General features: G+C 38.5%; 1 protein-coding gene across 2 annotated transcripts in view; it reads left to right on the top strand.

Annotated features, from left to right (window-relative positions):
- ESYT3 (extended synaptotagmin 3) overlaps positions 1–21,843 on the top strand; it is a 56,155-nt gene that overhangs the window by 13,912 nt on the left and 20,400 nt on the right. For both annotated transcript variants that reach the window (XR_015696123.1, XM_087711416.1), the window contains exons 5-11: positions 6,765–6,831; positions 6,953–7,042; positions 9,544–9,599; positions 11,096–11,216; positions 14,263–14,436; positions 17,136–17,218; positions 20,384–20,432. Coding sequence is in view for 1 of the 2 variants with exons in the window: in XM_087711416.1 (XP_087567542.1) it covers positions 6,765–6,831; positions 6,953–7,042; positions 9,544–9,599; positions 11,096–11,216; positions 14,263–14,436; positions 17,136–17,218; positions 20,384–20,432 (640 nt within the window). In the remaining variant the exon portion in view is untranslated. The remainder of the gene's footprint in view (positions 1–6,764; positions 6,832–6,952; positions 7,043–9,543; positions 9,600–11,095; positions 11,217–14,262; positions 14,437–17,135; positions 17,219–20,383; positions 20,433–21,843) is intronic.

Below are 21,843 nucleotides of genomic sequence, written 5' to 3' on the forward strand. Positions count from 1 at the left end.
TTGCTTTTCCTAAAATGATGCTATAGAAATGGAATAGAGGCAACTTATGGCACCTCATACAGAGTATATGAACCTGCAAAGGTACATTTATCACAATGAACATGAGCTTAGAGAGGTGTTTCTCTAAGTTTCCAGCATGCAAACAAATGAATAAAAATGAATGTTTGCTTTAAATGGGGAAACTTAGATTGAGACCATCCAGGAAGAATAATGATTGCAGGCTAGATTTATAGAAAGAAATGTGCTGAAATAACACCGATTGATGCCTGCAGTTTGTTCACATTGTCCATATTTAGCAGAGAATATGCATCTGAGTAAACCAAGATATCATAAATATCTTGAAACAAGAACAGAATCATTTTTAAAAAATCTTAGGTATGGTATTTGCTAGGAATATAGCAAAAGTCGGTACTTTTGATGTGAAAAGTTTATTATGCTTCTGTCTAGAAATAGATTAATGATTGGGAATCAGTGGTTGTAATCAGTGGTCAAGTATTGCCTGAACCTCCTCTTTCCAACATGCATTGTTGAAATACTTCAGGAGAGTAATATATTTGGTTGTAGGAGAAAGCTGGATTAGCACTGGATAGCTTCAGTATTTCTCTTCTGCCGCCTTTTATGAAAAGGTGATATGGGTGTTTTCCCATTTAAGAGTTTGAGTGAAGAGGTAGTTTTCCATTGCAAATAGGTCTGTCTTGTTTGACAGGAATCCACAATCCTGCATGAGTCACAGAGGATGCCTAGTCAAGGGGGAAGGATCCAAAACCAGCTCAGCCAGTTAGGTATCCCGAGGGACACATCCTTGTATGTTGATTGGGAGTAGGTGCTGAGTTCTTCCTCCAGTTCTGAGGAAAAAAGGCGGAGCTATTCAAATCTTCAAGCCACCCCCTTATACATTGTACACATTGCTTCCTTGACTCATTGCTGCTTTAGTTCCTTTTAGACTGTCAGGGAGATAACAAGGTGCATGTTGCAAATTTGAGAATATGGGGGCGATATGACAAATGATCAACATCCTCTTAGAGCAGCATTATAGCCGCTTGTTTCTCCTTTATTTAGTTTATCACATTACAATACTTGCTTATCTTAAGTAGTTTAGATTATTAGACAGGCAAGTGCAATATTTATAGCTACCTAAAGTATATATAAATAGTATACGAGTGTGTTGCTACTTATAATTGACTTTCTATTTGGTTTGCATAATCTCTGAATATTGCCTTGTTCAAATATTTGTGAAAGATGCCTACATATTTGCGGTACTCTTAACTCATCGAGTCGCATTATATTTGGTGATCCACGAGTTATTATATGGCCACATGATGTATTTCCTTGTTCTCTGCATTGGTAATGTGATCTAATTCTCACTGCTTGAAGATGGAGGATCAACTTTGATGACATTCAGCACATAGCTGTCTGTTCAGTGGAATTTACTTTCATGCAGTTTTATGAAATATGCATATTTGTTTTGTTTTATAGAACCTTTCCTAGGTTTAGGTTTAGGTTTTATTATTATTTATAGGAGAAATGGTGTTACAGGGAAAATAATTTCTATTGTATTGGGCTGCACTTCTTCAAGATTTTGGGTGTCGTTTCTACAGGCTTGACAGAAGTTGCCACCAAATTGTGATTTTTAATAGGAAAGGGGAAATTATTAAATATAGAGAGTGTAATACTAACAGTTAACAAATTGTTTTTTACATACAAATAACAGATATCTGATCTTTGGAAAAGAATTGAAAAAAATGGGAAGTTTTGCTGCCATGATATAAATTAGATGTCTGATTTGAAAGTAGAAAACTAGCTAGAAGTCTTGTATTATAATATTTATCTACTTTCTTATAGTTGCTGTTATTCAGAATTCTTTAATTCTCCTTTCTTGGATTAAGTGTTAACTTTTATTGAAGATATTAAACTTAATTAAATATTATTTAATATCCCTTCTTCTCCTTTTTACTCACTCTTTGGCTAATGGCTACTTTTAGCCAGCCAATCAAAGGCCGAGGAAAATTTTATTTAAGTTTTTAAGACCATTTGTATGGCCGCCCACTCACTCCCAGTGATTCTGGCTGGCTTACAAAAATAAAAACCCAATATACAAACAAACAAAAACAATAACCCTTGGCAACACTTGATGGGTTCCATCACACTGTGTTTCCCAGGCCTTTTTGCAAAACTAGGTCTTCAGGGCCTTGTGAAAGAATGTCGAAGTGAGGGCCAATCTAATCTCCATAGGAATGATGTACCAAAGAGGGGAGCCACCATAGAGAAGGCCCTTCTACTGGGTCCCACCAGATGGTCCCACCTTAAGAAAGGGGATGTGCCACATTCCTTCCCTCCCTGCTTTTGTGGGTCAGGTAGATATAACCGAGAAAAGATGGTCCTCAACCAAACAAACAAGCAAAGGAAAAACAAGAAAAGCAGCTTTTAAATAAATAAATAAATAAATAAATAAATGAAATCCAAGGCACGGGAGGAAAATCCTCCTTTCCCCTAATTCACACTCTCCCCCCATCCTGCCTCCCGATCCATTTGGGGTGGATTTCTTTATTTGCAATAAATCCTGTGTTCCCCCCCTTTTTTTTTTAAAGAAGGAAAATGACAGATGATCTCCCCCCCTCCCACCGCACCCCCCTCGCCAAAAGGAGACCAGAGAAAAGCAACCAGATCGAAAGGAAGGGAGATATGATCGTGTTTGGAAGAGCCTCCTCCTCGCTGCGCTGCCGCCACCAGAAAGCCCCTCCGCCCGAGGCCGCTAGACAGCGCAAAAATGTCATGTGTCAGGTTCGCACACTCAGGAGGGGAGGGAGCCTCGCCCCTCATCAGGTGCTGCGAGCGAGCTGAGCGAAGGGAGGGAAACCACTGCCCTCTAAAGGCCACATCGGGAACAACACTTCAGAGAAATAAAAACTTTTTTTTTAATGGCGTCCTTTTTAAAATTGATGATTCGGGGTCTTTTCTTTCTTTTGGAAAATCGGGACTTTTTGAGCATGCCACAGGACAAGGGACAAATTTTGAAAAATTGTGATTGTCCCGCCAAAAGCGGGACATCTGTCACCTTATGAAAACAAGGTCGTGTTTTGACCAGCAGGGTGCAACAGGAGGTATCCGTCCCATCTCCCCCTGCTCCCCGTCCCCCATCCTGTGGAGAACTACAATGCTGATCCTCGAAGAAATCCAGTTTGACACCCCTAGCCTATTGCATACATTATATCAAATTATGTGGTAACCAAGTTTCATCTCACCGAGGCATCAATGCCACTTACATGCCACTGAAGTATCTCAGGCATGTGCCCAGCAGTCTGCCATGTATGACTGCATCATCATGATATTAGTAGTATGTCTCTTGTGCTGTAACACAGGAAGTTATTTAAAAAGTAGAAATCAAAGTAAATCTAAATACAGGAATTGGCTTGTGATCAATGGAAGTAGCATGTTATGCAAAACCATTCTCTCCTTAGGGGAGTTTGTACCATGCTCCTTCCCACTCCATCGAATAGTTTTATTTGACTCATCTTTTCCTGCCACTTCTAATTAAGCAAGTCTGCTCCATTCAAGCCATCAAAGCAGGACTGAAATGCAGAGGTCCAGAACAGGGCCGGATTTTCCTATAGGCTAACTAGGCTTCAGCCTAGGGCCTCAAGATCAAGAGGGGCCTACATTCAAATTGTTAGCAAAATTAAAATTACACTATTCTAAAAACAGTGAACACTAAAACACTGAACCGAAAATAAGGAGAAATTCTATGCATATGACTAATAAACAAACATAAAAATGTATTGGTTAAGATCGTTCCAGCGCTGCAGCAGTTTGGGAGCCCGCCCACGTTCCCGGCACCGGCGGTCGGGCGAGAGGCGCGGCCGCTCCCAGCAGCTGCCCCATCGACACAGAGCCCACCAGTGGCCAGGCAGATGAGGGCGAGGGGGCCGAGCCGAGCAGCTGAGCGCAGCAGGAGAGGAGGCTGGCCTCGCTGCCTTTGCCGCAGAGCAGAGTCACCCTCCGTCAGGGGCCAGCTATATATATTGATATATATTGATATATCACAGTAATGATGTATTTTATTGTCTCTCATGTAATTTACAAACTTAAAAATGGGAGGTGAAAGGGCCTCATAAGTGGAATAGCCTAGGGCCTCTTTTCATCTAAATCCGGCCCTGTCCAGAAGTCATTAAAAAGTGTAAGAGGGGAAACTCTTCCTTGTAAAAATCCATGACTTGCCACATTTTGAAATGAAATGAGGCACATAGCTTTCCCCAAGCTGGATGTTTCTAAGTGTATGGACTTCGGTTTTCAGATTGTCAGACAGCACGACATTGCTCAGCAAACATAAATGCAGTTTGCATGTTTAGGTTAGCATGTTGTATAAACCTGCCAATTTACATCCTTTAATAACCATGCTTAAAGAAACTTCACCTGATATAATGGATAAACTGCATCACAATTTGAGCTACTTCTGCGCAACATTGGCAAAACGTTTGGTCCAGTGAGACCATTGTAGACATAAACTTGGGGGAAGGTATTTTTGAGCTAGCAAAGCAATCTGGGTTATTCCAGATATATGGACTTCAACTCCCAGAACCAACTATGTTAGTTACCTTGTCTCCTGTGGGCAGACTTGATAATATCGATAGAAATTCCTGACAATTTCCATCCTCCATCTATTCCCCTATTTGGGGTCTTTTGACTTACAAATTTTGAAAGTAAGGCAGGAGATGCTGGCTTTCTGCCTCATTCTACACATAGGAAAAGATAGTTGAAAATTGTGTGGTCAAAACTCTGGGATTAACACCAGACAAACACTTAAGCAGTAAACATTACCTTAATCAAGGATCTACCAAGGAGAAAACCATATCCCCATCAAAACTGGCAGGGCAACCTACTTTACATAAACATGGAACAAATCCGACACTCGCTAGCACTGATGATATGACTTACCATAGTTGAGTAATGTCTCCAAGCAAACAACCAAGTCCAGAGAGCACCAAGAACTCAACAATTATTGTGTTCATTTGCATCTGCTTTCTTTGGTTAGAAAAACATTTTTTTAAATAATCATATAGTTTCAGTCAAAAGAGAAAACAAAATTAGATTTTGCTAATGGACACACTGATCACCAAAATAAATTTTATTGCAAATACACTTTGGATGGTGTGCTAAAAGAAATTATTACCTCTTACTGCCTTAGACAACAATATGGTCTTAAGTAGAGCTTTTTACACACTAGAAGGCTACAAGAGTTGAATAAGCATGCTATCATCAGATTAATGCAAAACAGTTTGACAGCAGAACGTGTCATCTCTGTCAAACCTTTTGACAAGGATTACACAGGAAATGCATAAACAGTTCTAAGATTTTGTGACATATGAGGTCAACTAAACTTGACCTAGCTTCTATTTTGCAAATGCTTTCCATATTTCATTCTGACATGACCGTGTGTTATTAGCAAAGACTGAAAATAAAATTTGATTTGATCGTAAATAGCTCAGTAGTTAGATTAAATTTTTTCAAGGGAACAGGCAAAGAATTGGAGGTAGAAAACTGCTTGTTTGAGCCACATTATTGGCCAAACTATTTTGAATCATTCAATTGGACAGTCTGTTCCATTAGAAAATTTAAAATCCAAAAGAAATTTATGGGTCTGACTATAAGACAATGTTATATTTATTATAATTTGTTTTTTTTAAATTCCCAAATGGTCCTATAACACAAATTTAAAAGTTCACCCTTGATAGTTATCTTGTATTTCCACAAAAGAACTGTTGTGTGTGAAAGCTTACTACAGTTGGGGCTTTTGCAACATGGAATTTGTAAGAAAAACATACTCATGATTGATTGATTGATTGATTATGCCACCTACCTTGCTGTCCAAGTAAATTAGTTTTGTTGCCTTCAAGCAGCAACAATCTTATTGGTCAACACTTACTTACAAATCTTATTTGTCTGCAATCAGTTGAAGTAATCAATATAAACTCACGTGCATTCCTACTTAATGTTAAAACAGTTTAAAGATTTGAAACTTTGTTTAACCAGTGAGTGACCCTTCTTAAATATTTTATGTGTGAACTGTTATTCCAGTTACAAATTCTTTGCAAAATTTATTGAGAGGCTAAGTAGCAGGAATAGGAGCTATAATTTGAAGAATTTCATTGGAGCCCTATTATTAAGCAATGTTAATCTTATTTCAGAGTAATACTTTAATCTGAATGGGTTATCACCTTTCTTTGAACATCTAGGGTGCTTTCTGATTATTACAATTAGTAGATTCTGTGCAGTTATTCCATCCCTTTTTCCTTAATGGACTTTTGTGGGAGGAAAAAGTAAAAATAATGGATGGTGTCTTATTGTTTAGTAAAAAGGCAACCAAAGAGGGGATTTTTTTTCACCATAATTCTTGGTGTATGTGTGTATATATTTGTGCATGCATGTATATGTACTGTACGTACAAATACATACATACATACATACACTGATTAAATCTACCAGATTTCCTGAAAGTTATATAGTGATAAAGGAATAGGCTTAATCTGGCAAATATATTGCTTGAGATGCCTAAATATATAAATAAATAAATGTTATGTTATTTATATGTAGCAGAAAAATATTAGCAGCATAAGAAAGAAATATCTTTTTAATCAGAGTTTTGTTCTTCATCTTATTCTATTCAATATAAGAAATTCCTTTAAAATATTAAGAAAAGACTGATCATTTTGTCTTTTACTTTGTTTTTTTTCCTAATTAATACCCTGCTAATTGTAACACCTTCTCAGTTATATAGGGGATTGTGAAATTCACATGGAGCTCTCCAAGATTAAAGTAGGAGTGAAAGGACTACAGGTAGGTACAGAACAATTTTATGAAACATTTTTAGATATTTCCTTTTTTTTTTTCCTTCCCGGAAAACAAAATCAATATTATTTCCTTCATTTTTTAAAAAATAAAAAATTATTTTTTGCAGTTGTATGGAACGTTACGAGTAATTCTGGAGCCACTTCTGACAGATATACCCTTTTTTGGAGCTGTAACCATGTTTTTTCTGCAGAAACCCGTAAGTCAATTCTGATACACCATTATATAACTAGGAGGAAGACAGCTGTGTTTAACCAGGAATCTGATAGCACATTTTTCAACTAAAAAATTTTATGAACAGACTTTTAATTTGTAAGTCAAATTAACAAGTTAGCATTCCTCATGTTTTGCCAATTTAGAAATAGTGTCCTTCCACATTAGGATTACTAATTTAGACATTGGTCAGTGGGTTTTATAATAAAATTGAGAATGTGCTTCTAAAATGTGGAAGATTATTTCTTCTTCCCAAACATCATTTTAAACAAAGAATGCAAACCAAACCAAAGAGGAAGATGGCTTTAAAATATGCCAACATACTATTATTCAGAGATAGTAATATTTAATAAGTTCACTTAATTTAACTACAAATATTTCACTGTAGCTCTTCAAGGAAGTACCCTCCATGATAGTTCATTGATAAAAAATAAAAGCATGAAAACATTAAAAAATAAAATCGCCCCCCCAATTTTTTTTTTAGGATTTTATGTAACCTAGTGCTCTTATAAAAGGAAAATGAAACCATTTAAAAGTAATTAATCCAACCTTTAATAGTGCTAGTAAAGATTTCTATTCAGGTTAACTTTCAAGAACCAAATGGGTTTTCAAGTTTCATCTAAATTAACGAACATTAAGTCAACCACATGTTTCTTCAGCATGAGTTTCACATATCTGAAACCATTTCCAAAAGAACATGTGTGCTGTCAGGTTGCCTCAGGGTGAAGTTGAGTCATTTCAGGTGAGCTGCACTGCATTACCACTGCCTAAGTCCATCCCTAACCTATTGAGAAAGCAACTTTTACTCCAGTTTTCTTGTTTTTATTAAAGGAGATTTTGTTTTTCTCCATGTTGGTGCAAATAGTGTAATCTATGTAATCTATCTAATGAGTGAATTTCATTCCATCTTACAAAATTTCTACTCCTAAATGTTAGTGTCTCCCCCAAGTCCTTGGACTATGCCTTCAAAGCTGAAGGACCTTTGAGGGATCCTTAAACAAAGTTCAGTAGTGAAACAATTCAATTTTTGTGCCTTCCTTTATTCCTTCCTCCTCCCTCCCAAATGATCAGTGCACTGTCCCAGCAAACTGTCATACAATTGTAAATTAAAACTGTGGTATGGAAAGAAAATTGGTCTTATGTACTTGAACAGTTTTGGGGGGAGGGGGGAAGATTCACAGAAGCCCACTAATCTGTAAATCTATTGGCAGTCTATTTTAATTAGCATACAACTTGTGTACCCAAAGTACAGGATGATAAGAGGAAGGCAACATCTGAAGCACTCTTTTATCATATAAATATGCATAAGATCACAGCTTTTATATGGTGCTTACTCTGACTTTTCAATTATTTTGTATCCTAGGGGGAAAAATATAGTATTAGTTCAAAAGGTTGCTTTGGTTTAAGATTATTCAGCCTCCCCTTTGCCTTCATTGCACTAAAAATAATGTTCACAGTCTTGTATGTTCAGACACCATCTTCACCTATATACTGTATTTATTTATTTGTATTTATTGATTCAATTTCTACATCACCCAACTTATTTAAGTGATTTTGGGTGGTTTACCAATAATAAAACCTTATAAACACATGAATCAAACGTAGTTTGAACACAGAATTAGGAACAAATTACCAATTTTCCTTACAAGGAAAAACAAAAATCAGAGTTAAAATGCAGAAGGCTACAGCATTGAAAGAGATGTTTTGTTGCACAGGCGGATTCATTCGTGGAAGAAGTCTCTGAACCTCTGGTTGTCATCTCCAACCCATAGAGGAAGCAGGAGAGAAGGTCCATGCATTGCTATGATAATTCAGCGCTCAGAGTGCACTGTTATTCCTGAAATTAGCTTTGTGAGTTCTGGCCAACTATATACATCTGACAAACATGTGTTAAGAACATTTAGAATGTTGACACATACCGATTGTCTCAGGCATGAGAAGTGTGACAGGCTCCAATGAAGGAAATGAACCAAGGTCTTGATGATACTTATTCATCTCCTTTGAACACAAAACATTTATGCATGTTCCTGCCCTCAGGCTGCCTTGCTAGGTGGTTAGTTTTCTTGCTCATGAACTTGTAGCAATGCCTTTTATAATGGATGGGTAATAGAAATGACCAAATAATTCCTCAAGGCTTATTTGGTTGACAATCTGAATTCACTCAGAACGGTGACACAGTGCTGAATTAAAATACCATAATTATATCAGATGAATGATGGATGCTTTATTTGTTGTCAAATGTTTGAATAATCTTATTATTATAATTATAGTGATTTTATTGCACTCAATATCCTTGAATTTTTCAATAGTATGCTATATGCATCAAGAAAAAGACTGCATGTTCATTTCTGGTGTCTCCAATAGGATTTTGATGAACCATGTGTCTAATTTCATATAAAGTAGATTTCCATGATCCTATGTTTTAAACCAGCTCTATTTTCAGTTATTAACCTTGAATTTTTGCTGTTGGGTTAATTATTATTGCAGCACTTGGAAATCAATTGGGCGGGGCTAACAAACCTGTTGGATGCTCCAGGCATTAGGTAAGTGCCTCTCTCCAAATGAGCTAGAAACAATCTAAATGTTAAATACCCAGTTTGGTTTAGTGGTTTGTTTGCTGTTCTAGGAAGCAGGAAACTGTGAGTTCTAGTCCTGCCTTAGATATGAAAAGCCAGCTGGATGACTTGGGGCCAGCCACTCCAACCCAGTCCAACCCACCTCGCAGGATTGTTGTCGTCAGAGGGATAAAGGACTATTAAGAATGTTCACTACCTTGAATTATTTATAAACAATAATATCAACTAAATAAAATCTCAAAATGGAGATCAAACAAAAGAGATGTTTTATGGCAATTCTACAACAGGGATGACTTATTGTGGGTGAGCACAGAGCCAAACAGAACCTACGTCCTTCATAGACATTCTAGAAAGTAAGGGCATAAGAAATGACCACACAATGAACCTGCAAGTAAAATTCTTAAAGATTCTTAGTTTTTCTTTGTAATTCTAGTTAGAAATGTTGGGACCATTTGCGCTACTTGGTTTCTAATGGGAGTTTTTGGTTTGCTTTGCTACTTTACCACACCTTGTGTCACCACAAAAGTAATGTCAACACTAACCAAAAGAAATTGTCACGTCCACAAGGAGAATTATTTTGCTGAGGTTTTGACAATGTCAACATTTCTTTTTAGGCTACCTGATAATAAGGATGTCCTTGAATGTTTATGTTTCTTTTTATTGATTTTGATTTGGTTATTTTAATGAAGAAAACATATTGTTCTTACCTCGTAAGAAGAAGAGTTTTTGCTTCCAAAAAATAATTACCTGTAGATTTATTGGCATTAGGAGTTTTCTTGTTTTACACTTACTGATAAGAAAAGTAAAAGCTGTTGAAATAACAGAATTTAACAGGAGATGAAAGTAGATATAGATTTGGTACCCACAAAGTCAGCTGGCAATAGAACATCTGGGACTTGAAATCCATACTTCAAGTTGCCAAGGTTGAGAAATGCTGGTATAGTGGTTAAAGCACCAGCCTAGAATCTGAAAGACTGAATTCTACTCCCGCCTTCATTCAGCACAAAGCCAGCTGGGTGATTGGTCCAGTCCCTCTCCCTCTTAGAAAGAAGACAAGCACAAACCACTTCTGAAAATCTTGCCAAGAAAACAGCAGAAACTTCTTCAGGCACTTGCCAGAGTCAAGTGCATTTTGAAGGCATAATATAAGAGGCATAAAGGCTTATCTGCACATCAGTAGATAACCTTGTTTTCTATTTTTTCTTCAGCAGTCAAGATGTTATGTCTTAAACGACTTATCTGTTTGTAACAAAGCATCCTAAACTCTCAGGCTGAAAACAAAACCTGAGCCAGCATCTCTTCTATTCCCCCTACCCTGCATCCCATATCTCTTTGACGAGCAACAGACCTTGGCAGTCTGCTAAGATGGAGTCTACAGATAATGAAAGAATCACAAGCTCAGTAGAGCAGTATGACACACATATGATTTTATTTTGAATTAAATGTCTCCTTTATTATTTCAGTGTATTGTCGGACTCACTAATTCAAGATCTCATTGCTTCCCGGCTGGTGTTGCCAAATAGAGTCACAATCCCATTGAAAAAGAACATGGATGTGGCTCAGTTGCAGTTTCCTATTCCATGTGTAAGTCTGGGGTCAGAGTTGGCATTGAAGACTTCTTAGTGAACTGCCTGGCTCAAAATATAGAAAAACATAGAAAGAATGAGGCTTATCCCTACTTGTCTGTTCTTCAACACACCTGCCATGTAGTAACACTTGAAGGGGAGATTGCAAACTTCTTCCATGCTTGTATTTGAATCAGCACAGCGGAGAGAAAGTTATAGGGCAAAGATTTGTCTACTTGTCTTAACTAACAGTTGGTGTTTGCCTTCTCCTCTCTTTTTGATCCCTTTCTTTATCCAGAATATCACATAATCTAAAAAAGATTGGAAAAGCTTCCTTTTGAATATTTTTTTTAGAAACCACCCTGATTTGGAGAGAAATTTTGAGCAATTTTGACCCTCTAATTTTTTTTCAGTGTGTGCGGAAAAGTATAGTGTTTGAGTGACACATTTTCATGCCTGAGCATGATTTCTTTTTAGCCATAATTGCCATCAGACTAGATGTTGGAGAGGGGGGCAAGGAGGGAAAGGGTCTCCTCCCTCTCCCTCAGACCCCCAGGAAGGAAGGAAGGAAGGAAGGAAGGGAGGGAGGGAGGGAGGGAGGGAGGGAAGGGGGAGGGAAAGGAAAGGAAATGGGAAAGAAGAAAAGGAAAGGAAAAAGGAAAGGAAATGGAAAAGAAGGAAAGGAAAAAGGAAATGGGAAAAAAGGAAAGGAAAAGAGAAAGGAAAGGAAAAATGAAAGGAAATGGAAAAGAAGGGAAAAGGAAATAAGGAAAGGAAAAGAGAAAGGAAAGGAAAAAGGAAAGGAAGGGAAAAGAGAAAGGAAAGGAAATGGAAAAGAAGTAAAGGAAAATGAAAAGAAAAGAGGAAGGAAAGGAAAAAGAAAAGGAATGGAAGATAGAAGGACAGAAAGGGAAAGGAAAGAGTGGAAAGGATTAGTACTGCTCAAAAATCAAGTCTCAAATCCCGTGGACTCCTTTGGCTCAGGCAGTCCAATTCCATGCTGCTTTCCTCTCTCCCCAAAGCGAAGGGATCGCAAAAGACTGCCCAGTCCAGAATGGGGCTTCAGATGATGCAATGCCTGAGAAAACACCAATGTGCAGAGAAATGCAGGCTGCAACCAGCGAATCACATTTACCCAGGAACCAATGAAGCCCCATAGCACCAATGGGAATTCTCCCTTCTGCTGCGTCATCGGTATCCGGGCAGAGTCTTCCTTGATTTCACCAATTACCATATGGAAGAGAGAGTTCGGTGCAGAGAGAGAAGGGAAGGAGGGAGATATTTTCAGTCACGTTTAAAGAAACAATGCGCTGCAGTTTGAAACTTCTGTGCGGTGTTTTCTTGTTATGTGCGTAGCCGCGCAGGTGCACAGCTTAGAGGTAACATTGCAGACAAAAAAAGGCCTGGTGGGAATCAGCTCAGAATGAATGAAGCTCAGTAAATACATAGCAAACTTACAGTTAGTGTAAGTTTATTTTGCTAAATGATTTTTTGATTTCAAAAAGATTGCAAAAAAAAAAAAAGAGGCATTTTGTGCTCCCCTTTCCCAGTCCAATTTAGCAGAGAATCATCAAAAGCAAACTAATTGGCTTCTTTCTTTATCCATCAAAATAAAGGACACAAAGGAAGATCAGAGATTGATAAAAGACTCATAATAAAAGCAAAATGCAAAATAACAACATAGGTTCTTCTAATAAATTTAAATGTTCTACTGGCAAATCTCATTAAAGTTGTTTCTGTGGGTTGTTGGTTAGAGATATTCCCCATTTTCCTTAATGTTATGTTGATAATAGTATATACCAGTGACGTGCGGTGAGGTTCATGGCCAGTGAGGCAAGCGGGCAAAAGCCGCCCTATGTCTGCCAGCATGACCCGCCCCCAAAGCCCCGACACATCCCGCTGTATGGCTGGCGCGGCGGCATGCACTTTAAAGTTCCGGCGTGCACCGGCACTTTAAAAGGGCACGCCGCTGCGTCGCAGCCATACAGGGGGACATGTTTCGCTCTATGGCAGAAAGATGCGCAGGCACTTTAAAGCACATGCTGACATGCTGTGGCCATACTTCCCACTGTATGGCCGCAGCGCGGCAGCATGCACTTTAAAGTGCCTGTGTGCCTTTCCGCCATAGAGCGAAACACGTCCCGCTGTATGGCCGCGGTGCGGTGGCATGCACTTTAAAGTGCCAGCATGCCTTTTCGCCATAGAGTGAAATACATCCCGCTATATGGCCACGGCGCGGCGGCATGCACTTTAAAGTGCCGCCGTGCATTTCCGCCATAGAGTGAAACATACCGGCACTTTAAAGTGCATGCCGCCGCACCATGGCCATACAGCAGGATGTGTTTCGCTCAATGGCGAGGCACGACGGCATGGCTTTAAAAAATAAAAAATGAAAAATAAAGTGCCATCCTGTGCACCAGCAGAGGCGGGTAAAACACACACACATAAACGCACACACACACACAGAAACAAATTATTTATAATAATACAAATTACAATTACTTACAAATTACAATAATTTTTAATTCCTCCCCCCTCCCACTGACCCATGTACCTTTTCCAGCTGTGTCACAGACAGGATTTCAACTCTCCTCTTGTCCGCCACGATGAAAATGTAAAAAATGTAAAAAGAAAAGGCAAGAGCTGCTGGTCAGGCTGGGCTAGTTGCTGCTAGAGTCACCATGTGGATGACTCTGCTTAACTGTTTAAAAAAAGCCTCTTAAAAAAGTGCCCTCTGCAGGAGGAGACGAGAGAACCACAAGCCTCCTTTGCATAAGAAATTTTTTGCCTTTTAACCCTTGCTTAACTTTGCTCAAGTGATCATAAAGATAGTCTAAAGGAGGCACGTGGTTCTCTCGCCTCCTCCTGCAGTTAAGCACTAAGCAGAGTCATCCACTGTGACTCTGGCAGCAACTACCTCTGCCTTTTTCCTTTTTTTTCTTTTTTCTTTTCATCATGACACTGGTGAGGCCCTGCCTCCCCTGACTGCACGTCCCTGGTATATACGAAAGAGATTCTCTGGGATGAACATCCTATATAATATTTAACAATTGTATTTTTTCAAGGGAGTCCTAAGAGTGTGTCTTTTGGAAGCTGAAAATCTTGTCCAAAAAGACAACTTTCTTGGAGCAATCAGGGGCAAGTCAGACCCTTACGCTCTCCTTCGAGTCGGCCTGGTGCAACTCCGGAGCAAAACAGTACAAAGAGACCTGAATCCCATCTGGAATGAAAGATTTGAGGTGATACTTCTCCTTGCCTATTTAGAAACAAAATGCTGGGAATTATTTACCATAGATCAGTGTTTCTCAACCTTGGCAACTTGAAAATGTCTGGACTTCAACTCCCAGAATTCCCCAGCCAGCAACTCTTCAAGTTGCCAAGGTTGAGAAACACTGCTATAGATCCCACCTCCAGAATCTTATGTAGCAGATTTGAGATGGTACCAGTGGTGGGATTCAGCCATCCCGACCTATTTGGGTGAACCGGTTGTTAACTTTATAAGCAGTTCGGAGAACCAGTTGTTGGAAGAAATCTCTTTTTGTGTTTTTTTCCACTTTACAGAGCTAATCCTGTATGGAAGGCAGGAAGAAACATTCTGGTGTTGTTTCTAGCCTCATCTTTATTGCCCTGCTTACAGAAACTGACTCTCTCGTTAACCCTTATGACATTGTAACAATTAAGGTGAAGCGCCCATCGACCTGAGTGACATTGAGTTGGCCATGCCCACACAGTCACATGACCGAGCCATTCCTACCCAGCTGGTCATTAGGGCAGAGAACCAGTTGTTAAATTATTTGAATCCCACCACTGGATGGTACATATCTTAAAGAGTGCAAGGGAGAAAAGGGGAAGGAAAAAAATTATTGTGGAAGTTGACTAACATGCTTGATCAGCTGAAACAACTGGGTGATTGTGTCTGGAGTTTTTTATATATATGCAACAATTCTATATAAGCCCCACAGAATATAGGGGAAGCTTTTTTTTCTTGGTAAGTGAATATAGGAATACAGACTTAATATACATTTGAAACTAAATGTGTTCTAAAAGAAGACTTTTTGTTTCTGTAAATAGTTTGAATAAAGAATATAATCAAGTGGTTGAGCGAACAGAGCCAAGGTGGCGCAGTGGTTAAATGCAGCACTGCAGGCTACTGCTAGATCAGCAGGCCAGCGGTTCAAATCTCACCGGCTCAGGGTTGACTCAGCCTTCCATCCTTCCGAGGTGGGTAAAATGAGGACCCAGATTGTTGGGGGCAATATGCTGACTCTCTGTAAACCGCTTAGAGAGGCCTGAAGGCCTATGAAGCGGTATATAAGTCTACTGCTATTGCTATTTCAGCAGGAATAGGCAATCAAATACTTTTCAGGTATTCTGATTGCAACTCCCAGAATTCCTGAATGTTGGCCATTTTGCTTCACGTCTAAGGGTGTTTTACTCCTAAGTATTTAAAAGTCATTAAAATATATGTCTTGTTGGCAACAACAGAAATGGGTTAATTGCAAAATAATTTACAGGACAATTTTCCGGAATAATAGAAAACTAATTTATAAAGGGGAAAAAAACCCATTCTAAATATTGTCTGCTTTGTCCTGTTGTGTTTTAAAGAAAGTGAGTGAAAGGTTATTTGAAAGGCTTTTTCCATGAAGCTTTTGGAATAACTGTAGTAAGTTCTCTTGAAAAAAGCTTTTCAGTTAAACCAGTATAGTAAATTAAAGAATATTTGAAAGAGTTTACTGTTGCTGTTGTTTCACCAAGAAGTCTGTTTATGCATTAATGGTTCCTTTAATATTTTTTTTCTTGTAATGAATTGAATTATGTTTCAAAGAGAAACATTGCTCCTATTATACTCACTTCAATTTAATTGATTATAAAGAACATGAGGAGAAACATTATTCTTCCACCACTTCAGGTGGCAAGTGTATGGCAATAGCAATACCACTTAGACTTATATACCATTTCATAGTGCTTTATAGCCCTCTCTAAGCGGTTTACAGAGTCAGCCTATTGCCCTCAACAATCTGGGACCTCATTTTACCCACCTCAGAAGGATGGAAGGCTGAATCAATCTTCAGCCTGGTGAAATTTGAACTGCCAAGTTGCAGGCAGCTGGCAGGCAGCAGAAGTAGCTTGCAGTACTGCACTCTAACCACTGCACCACCAAGGCTCCTGTTACAATGCAACTAACTTCAGAAGAACTGGAAGACTTTTAATTTAATGGCGTACACCAAGGGTGTCAAACTCAAGATCCAGGGGGGCCTGAGGGCCAGATACAGCCCGCAGGGCCCACTCTGAAAACAGCAAAGGATTGGCCAGTGGTGTTTCTGCCAGTGAAAATGTGCTCCCAAGCTCCGTTTTTGGCTGCCACAGCCTCCTGCAACCCTCTGCCAGTGAAAACGGAGCTCCATTTTCACTGGCAGAGAGTTGCAGGAGGTTGTGGCAGCCAAAAACGGAGCCTGGGGTTTTTTTTTCCCGCTAGCTGAGCACTCAGGCTACTCCAGGAGCCCCTGACAGAAATTACATCAAGCTGGCTATGCCCACCCTGCTCCACCTCCCTCCGAGGTCAAACACAACCCTGATGTGACCCTCAATTAAATCAAGTTTGACATCCCTGCCCTTCATAGAAGAACTGAAAGATTTTAGAGCCGAGGTGGCGCAGTGGTTAAATGCAGCACTGCAGGCTACTTCAGCTGACTGCAGTTCAGCAGTTCGGCTGTTCTAATCTCACCGGCTCAGGGTTGACTCAGCCTTCCATCCTTCCAAGGTGGGTAAAATGAGGATCGGATTGTTGGGGGTAATATGCTGACTCTGTAAACCACTTAGAGAGGGCTGAAAGCCCTATGAAGCGGTATATAAGTCTAACTGCTATTGCTATTTACCTGATATAGTGACATTTTTCAAAAATAACTCCTAGCTGTTCTATTTTGTTACTTCATTTCAGTTTGTTGTTCATGAAGTTCCCGGTCAAGATCTAGAAGTTGATATTTATGATGAAGATCCAGATAAAGATGATTTTTTGGGCAGGTAAGGATTAGAGATTTCCTTTTTATGTGTGTAATGTTATACCATGTCTTTTTCTGCCATGTGGCAACTTAGAGCCAATGAAATTGGTATGTTTGTGTTTGTTTTTGTCAGTGACATGCAATGAGCTTTATGGTGGTGAGGCAAAGCCCTGGCTCGGCTTTCCAAAAGCCCCACTGAAGCCCCACCGCTGTGTCCGCCATACAGGCAGGATGCGTCCCGCTCAATAGCGGACACAGTGCTGGGGCTTTGGTGGGGCTTTTGGAAAGGGCGGCACTCAGAACATGGCATAAGCCGCGGCCAGGGCAGAGGGGAAAGCGGCGGCAGAGGAGGAAGCGGCAGCGGCGGCCAATGAAGTTCCTGCGATGCAAAGTGCCCAGTGGGGGAGCCGCCAAGACCCGGGTCTGCAGCAAAGGCGCTTGGTGGCTCCTGCGATGCAAAGTGCCCGGTGGGGAACTTTGCATTACAGGAGCCGCCAAGACCCGGGTCTGCAGCAAAGGCGCAAAGTGCCCCGCCGGACAATTATTTGGAATACATTCTAACATCTTATCATTTTCCATAGCCATAGCTGTAGGAATACTTTGAGAATCATTCTCTGCAAATATTAATTTAAACTAAAATAGATATTGATATATAAAAAAACTTGTAAAACAAATATTTCAGTACAAATTTAAATGTATATTAAATGTTAGCTAGTTAAAGATATTGCAGGTTAATGGGGAAATAAGAGACCTCTAAGTCTTCTGATTGTTCTGCTCTTGGCAGCTCCCGCGATGCAAAGTGGAGAGTCGAACTTTCTCACACAGGCACGTTTTACAAGCAAGGCTCCTGCTGCTAGATTGCGCAGTCACTCAAGTGCAAGGCATGATTCGCTGCTCCCAGATCAGGAGGCGGGAGAATCAGTGCCTCCTTTGTATACGAAATTTTTCGCTTTTTAACCCTTGCTTAACTTTTAAAAGGCGAAAAATTCCTTATGCAAAGGAGGCCCCCTAGTTCTCTCGCCTCCTCCTATAGTTAACACTAAGCAGACTCCAAGCCACTGTGACTTGGAATCTGGTAGCAACTACCTTGGCTTTAATTATTTTTTAAAAATTCTTTAAAATTCTTTCTTTTTCCTGAGGAGACTGGTGAGGCCCCGCCTCCCCTGCCTCTAGTGACTGCACGTCCCTGGTTTGTGTGTAGGTATTGGTCATTTCTATGCATTCAGAAACATTTCTGTTTTTTGCATAACTTTTTTGAATGCAGGTAGAGTATTGCATGTTTGAATGCTCCTGCTTCAAAAAAAAAAGTCATCTTAAAGAAGTACAATGTGGGGGGTCAATTAGTTCCAGCTCATCTTCTGATTTTCTGACCTTTAAAAGAAGCAGAACAACTTTAGATATAAAAAAGATCTATTCCTCCAATGTGTGTTGTACAATCTCAAGAATTATACCTTTACAATATAATTGAAAGTAATGATATACAAATATATGTTGGTGAATTGTTTTTTAAAAAAATTTATATACTGCAAGCAATATTAAAATAAGATAGATGATATCATAAAGATATGTTATTACTTAATAGATTTACAATGATGTAACAGATAGTTAGCATATATATAAATTTAATTTTTAGAATACATGTTTAAAAGGAAGAAATTATAAGAGTAAATTGAATATATGATTTACAATGATAATCAATGTATTAACGTATGGTGGGTTGATAACTACTGATTTTATATGCAATTGAAAGCGGTGTGGCACAAATGTTTGTGACCAAATGACATGCTAAATAGATATGTAACTGATGATATATATATATATATATATATATATATATATATATATATATATATATATATATATATATATATATATATATATATATATATATATATATATATATATATATATAAAAACAAACAAAATTTTAAAACAAACAAAAACATACATTATATATATATAATGTATGTTTTTGTTTGTTTTAAAATTTAAAAAAATGGGGGGGGGGAAGAATTATACTTTTTACTTTTTAATGTAAATATTGCATATTAAGGTTTAGCCCAAATGTTACTTTCTCATGACATTATGCTCTAGAAAAAAACACTAAACTATGAGTTAGTTCTGAATGTTTTGTCACTGGCACATCACTCCAGATTGTTTTATTAGTAAATATGGCACATGCATGTCTATCACCATACACCCTACTTACACATGCTGATTTCAACTAAGCCAGTCATTGCCAGGCATGAAGTATAGGGACCACACATTAGGTTCCCATTAAGATGATTTATGGTCCATACCTACACACAAAAATCTAGGCAACTAACAGTCACCACTAAATTGGTGCTACATAAGAGTTGACAGAATTAAAGGGGAATCTGGCTTGGATCACTTGTGGGAATGTAGTGAATCAGAATTGATTTCTTTCTTAATTCCACCCCTAGGCTCTGCCTCTTCTTCTCCTACAGTCATAGAATTTGTAGTGGTTCTTTCCATTGCAATGGAAGAGTCTCTTCTCTTATTAAATATAAATCCTAAATTCAAGTTGAGCAGAACCTTGCTCAACTTGAATTACTCATGGACTGGGCTGTGGTTTCAAAGAATTCTAATATAGAATATCCAATAGAAATATACAGCAAACATACAAGTAAAGAAAGTAGTAGTAGTATTATTGTTATTGTTATTACTATTATTATTATGTATTTGCAAATTGACTCAGACAATACACTTCTTATTAAGCATTTGTCTATGTTAAAATGTATAAATAAAAACAAAAAAGGAATATACAACATTACTAGGTGAAGAAAGCACTCTAGTCTCCGAGAACTCTATGTTTTTCAGCCTAGGCATATTGCATCAATTGAAGAAGAAAAAATGTCAGTTATTATTAGTCTGCAGAGAGCTTATTTTTTAATAATATTTACTGTTGAACTAGGCTCAAGATCAAATAACTTCCTTGGGAGCATTCAGTTATTAGAATCTATGAGATTTTTTTGAAATTTGCTGACAGACTGCAAACCAGAATATTTTATGGAACTCCAGGAGGTACTATAATTTTTTAAAAAAATCACAGTTCAGTATAAGGTGATGTAAGTCTCCATAGCAGCATATGGTAGTTGTTCATTATGAAAACAAATATCGCTCTCCCATAGGATTCCTTTCTGTGACTTCTTTTATTTTTTCACAGCTTGGTTATAAACCTTGTAGATGTGATGAAAGATAGAATTGTTGACGAGGTAAGTTTTGGTTTTGGCTTAACATGTATCACAGTAGTTCTTAAAAAGGTGTGCCATATTTTATGAGTGGCTTATCAGCTATAAAAACATAAGGTTTTACCAAATGTAAATGCTAAGTAAGACAGGTTTTTTTTCCCAGGCATGTTAAGGGAAATTAGAAATGTTCCTTGCTGTTAGGGGACATTAGAAATGTTTCTATGTCTTGTGAGATTGCAGGGTCTTGTAAAATCACAGATTATTCGTTTTGTGATAGCATTGGTTTTAAAAGGAAATTTTATTATACTGAGAATTTGTGGCACCACATGTATGTATGTGTACAAATATACAGTTCAAATGTTACAAGAATCTTTGCACCATCAAGTAAATCAGTGCACATGTAGTACAATGATTACTGATCTTATTCTGATTCTTGAGAGACTAAATGGATCGGTTGAACACTTAGTATTTTGAGACTATTTAAATGGAGGAGCAATTTGCTCTTGAGTAGAACATGGACGACTCAGATAGGTAGCAGTGGTCAGTTCTTCAGAGCAGACCTGAGCAGAAAACAAACTCCATATGAATTCTAGAACTATTCTTGATTAAGTCAGGATACAATACAGGTAATTCTTGACTTACAACTGGTTGCTTAGCAACCATTTGAAGTTCTGGCTTCCAGCAAGAATGCCCATTACAGACATTAAGTTTGCTTAATGACTGTGGTGTTTACTTTACAACCGCAGCGTTTGCTTTACAATCTGCCGTATTCATCACCACCACAGAAAATGACATAAAATTGGGCAGAGTCATGTGATGATCTGCTTAATGGCCAGTGCAGCTTACAACAGTAATTCCAGGCTCAATTGTGGTCATAAATCAAGGACTATCTGAACAGAATCTTACAGGCCTGATTGTGCTTTATTGCTCCTCCCTCTTATATCCCTTTGAATCCGGAAGAGCCTTTCTATATCCTATCTTGTTTCCCAGGATCTAATGAATGTGTTTCATCCCCTTCTCGCCCATTTCCCTCAAGATCCCCAATTATTAATGGCAGCTGACTTGGTTTTCAGGATAACCTAAACAGCATTGCATGGTTTTGGGGTGAGCTGCAAAACTGAAAAAAACATTGTGTGTGTGGTAGGTGGGAGGTTGGAACAAGCCCCTTTCATATAATTGCCAAAAATTAGATTGATGTGTGTAAAACATTGCCAGGAGTCAAACTTGAACAAGACTTTCTAAAAAGGGTGGAGGACTATCATTTCCTTCTGTAGCATAAAAATAATTTATTTGGGTACTATCATTTATTGTAAAATTAAATGCCATCTGTTTTTCAAATTAGAGCTCATTGTCCCTTTTCCAGCTGAACAAATACAGTTAAAAAGGAACAGGTTTTAAGATAGAATAGAATAACAGAGTTGGAAGGGACCTTGGA

This window comes from Thamnophis sirtalis, unplaced genomic scaffold (genome assembly GCF_051295495.1).
Source record: "Thamnophis sirtalis isolate CommonGarterSnake01/CBP01778 unplaced genomic scaffold, rThaSir2_p1.2 scaffold_1, whole genome shotgun sequence".
In the NCBI taxonomy this organism is placed as follows: Eukaryota; Metazoa; Chordata; class Lepidosauria; order Squamata; family Natricidae; genus Thamnophis; species Thamnophis sirtalis.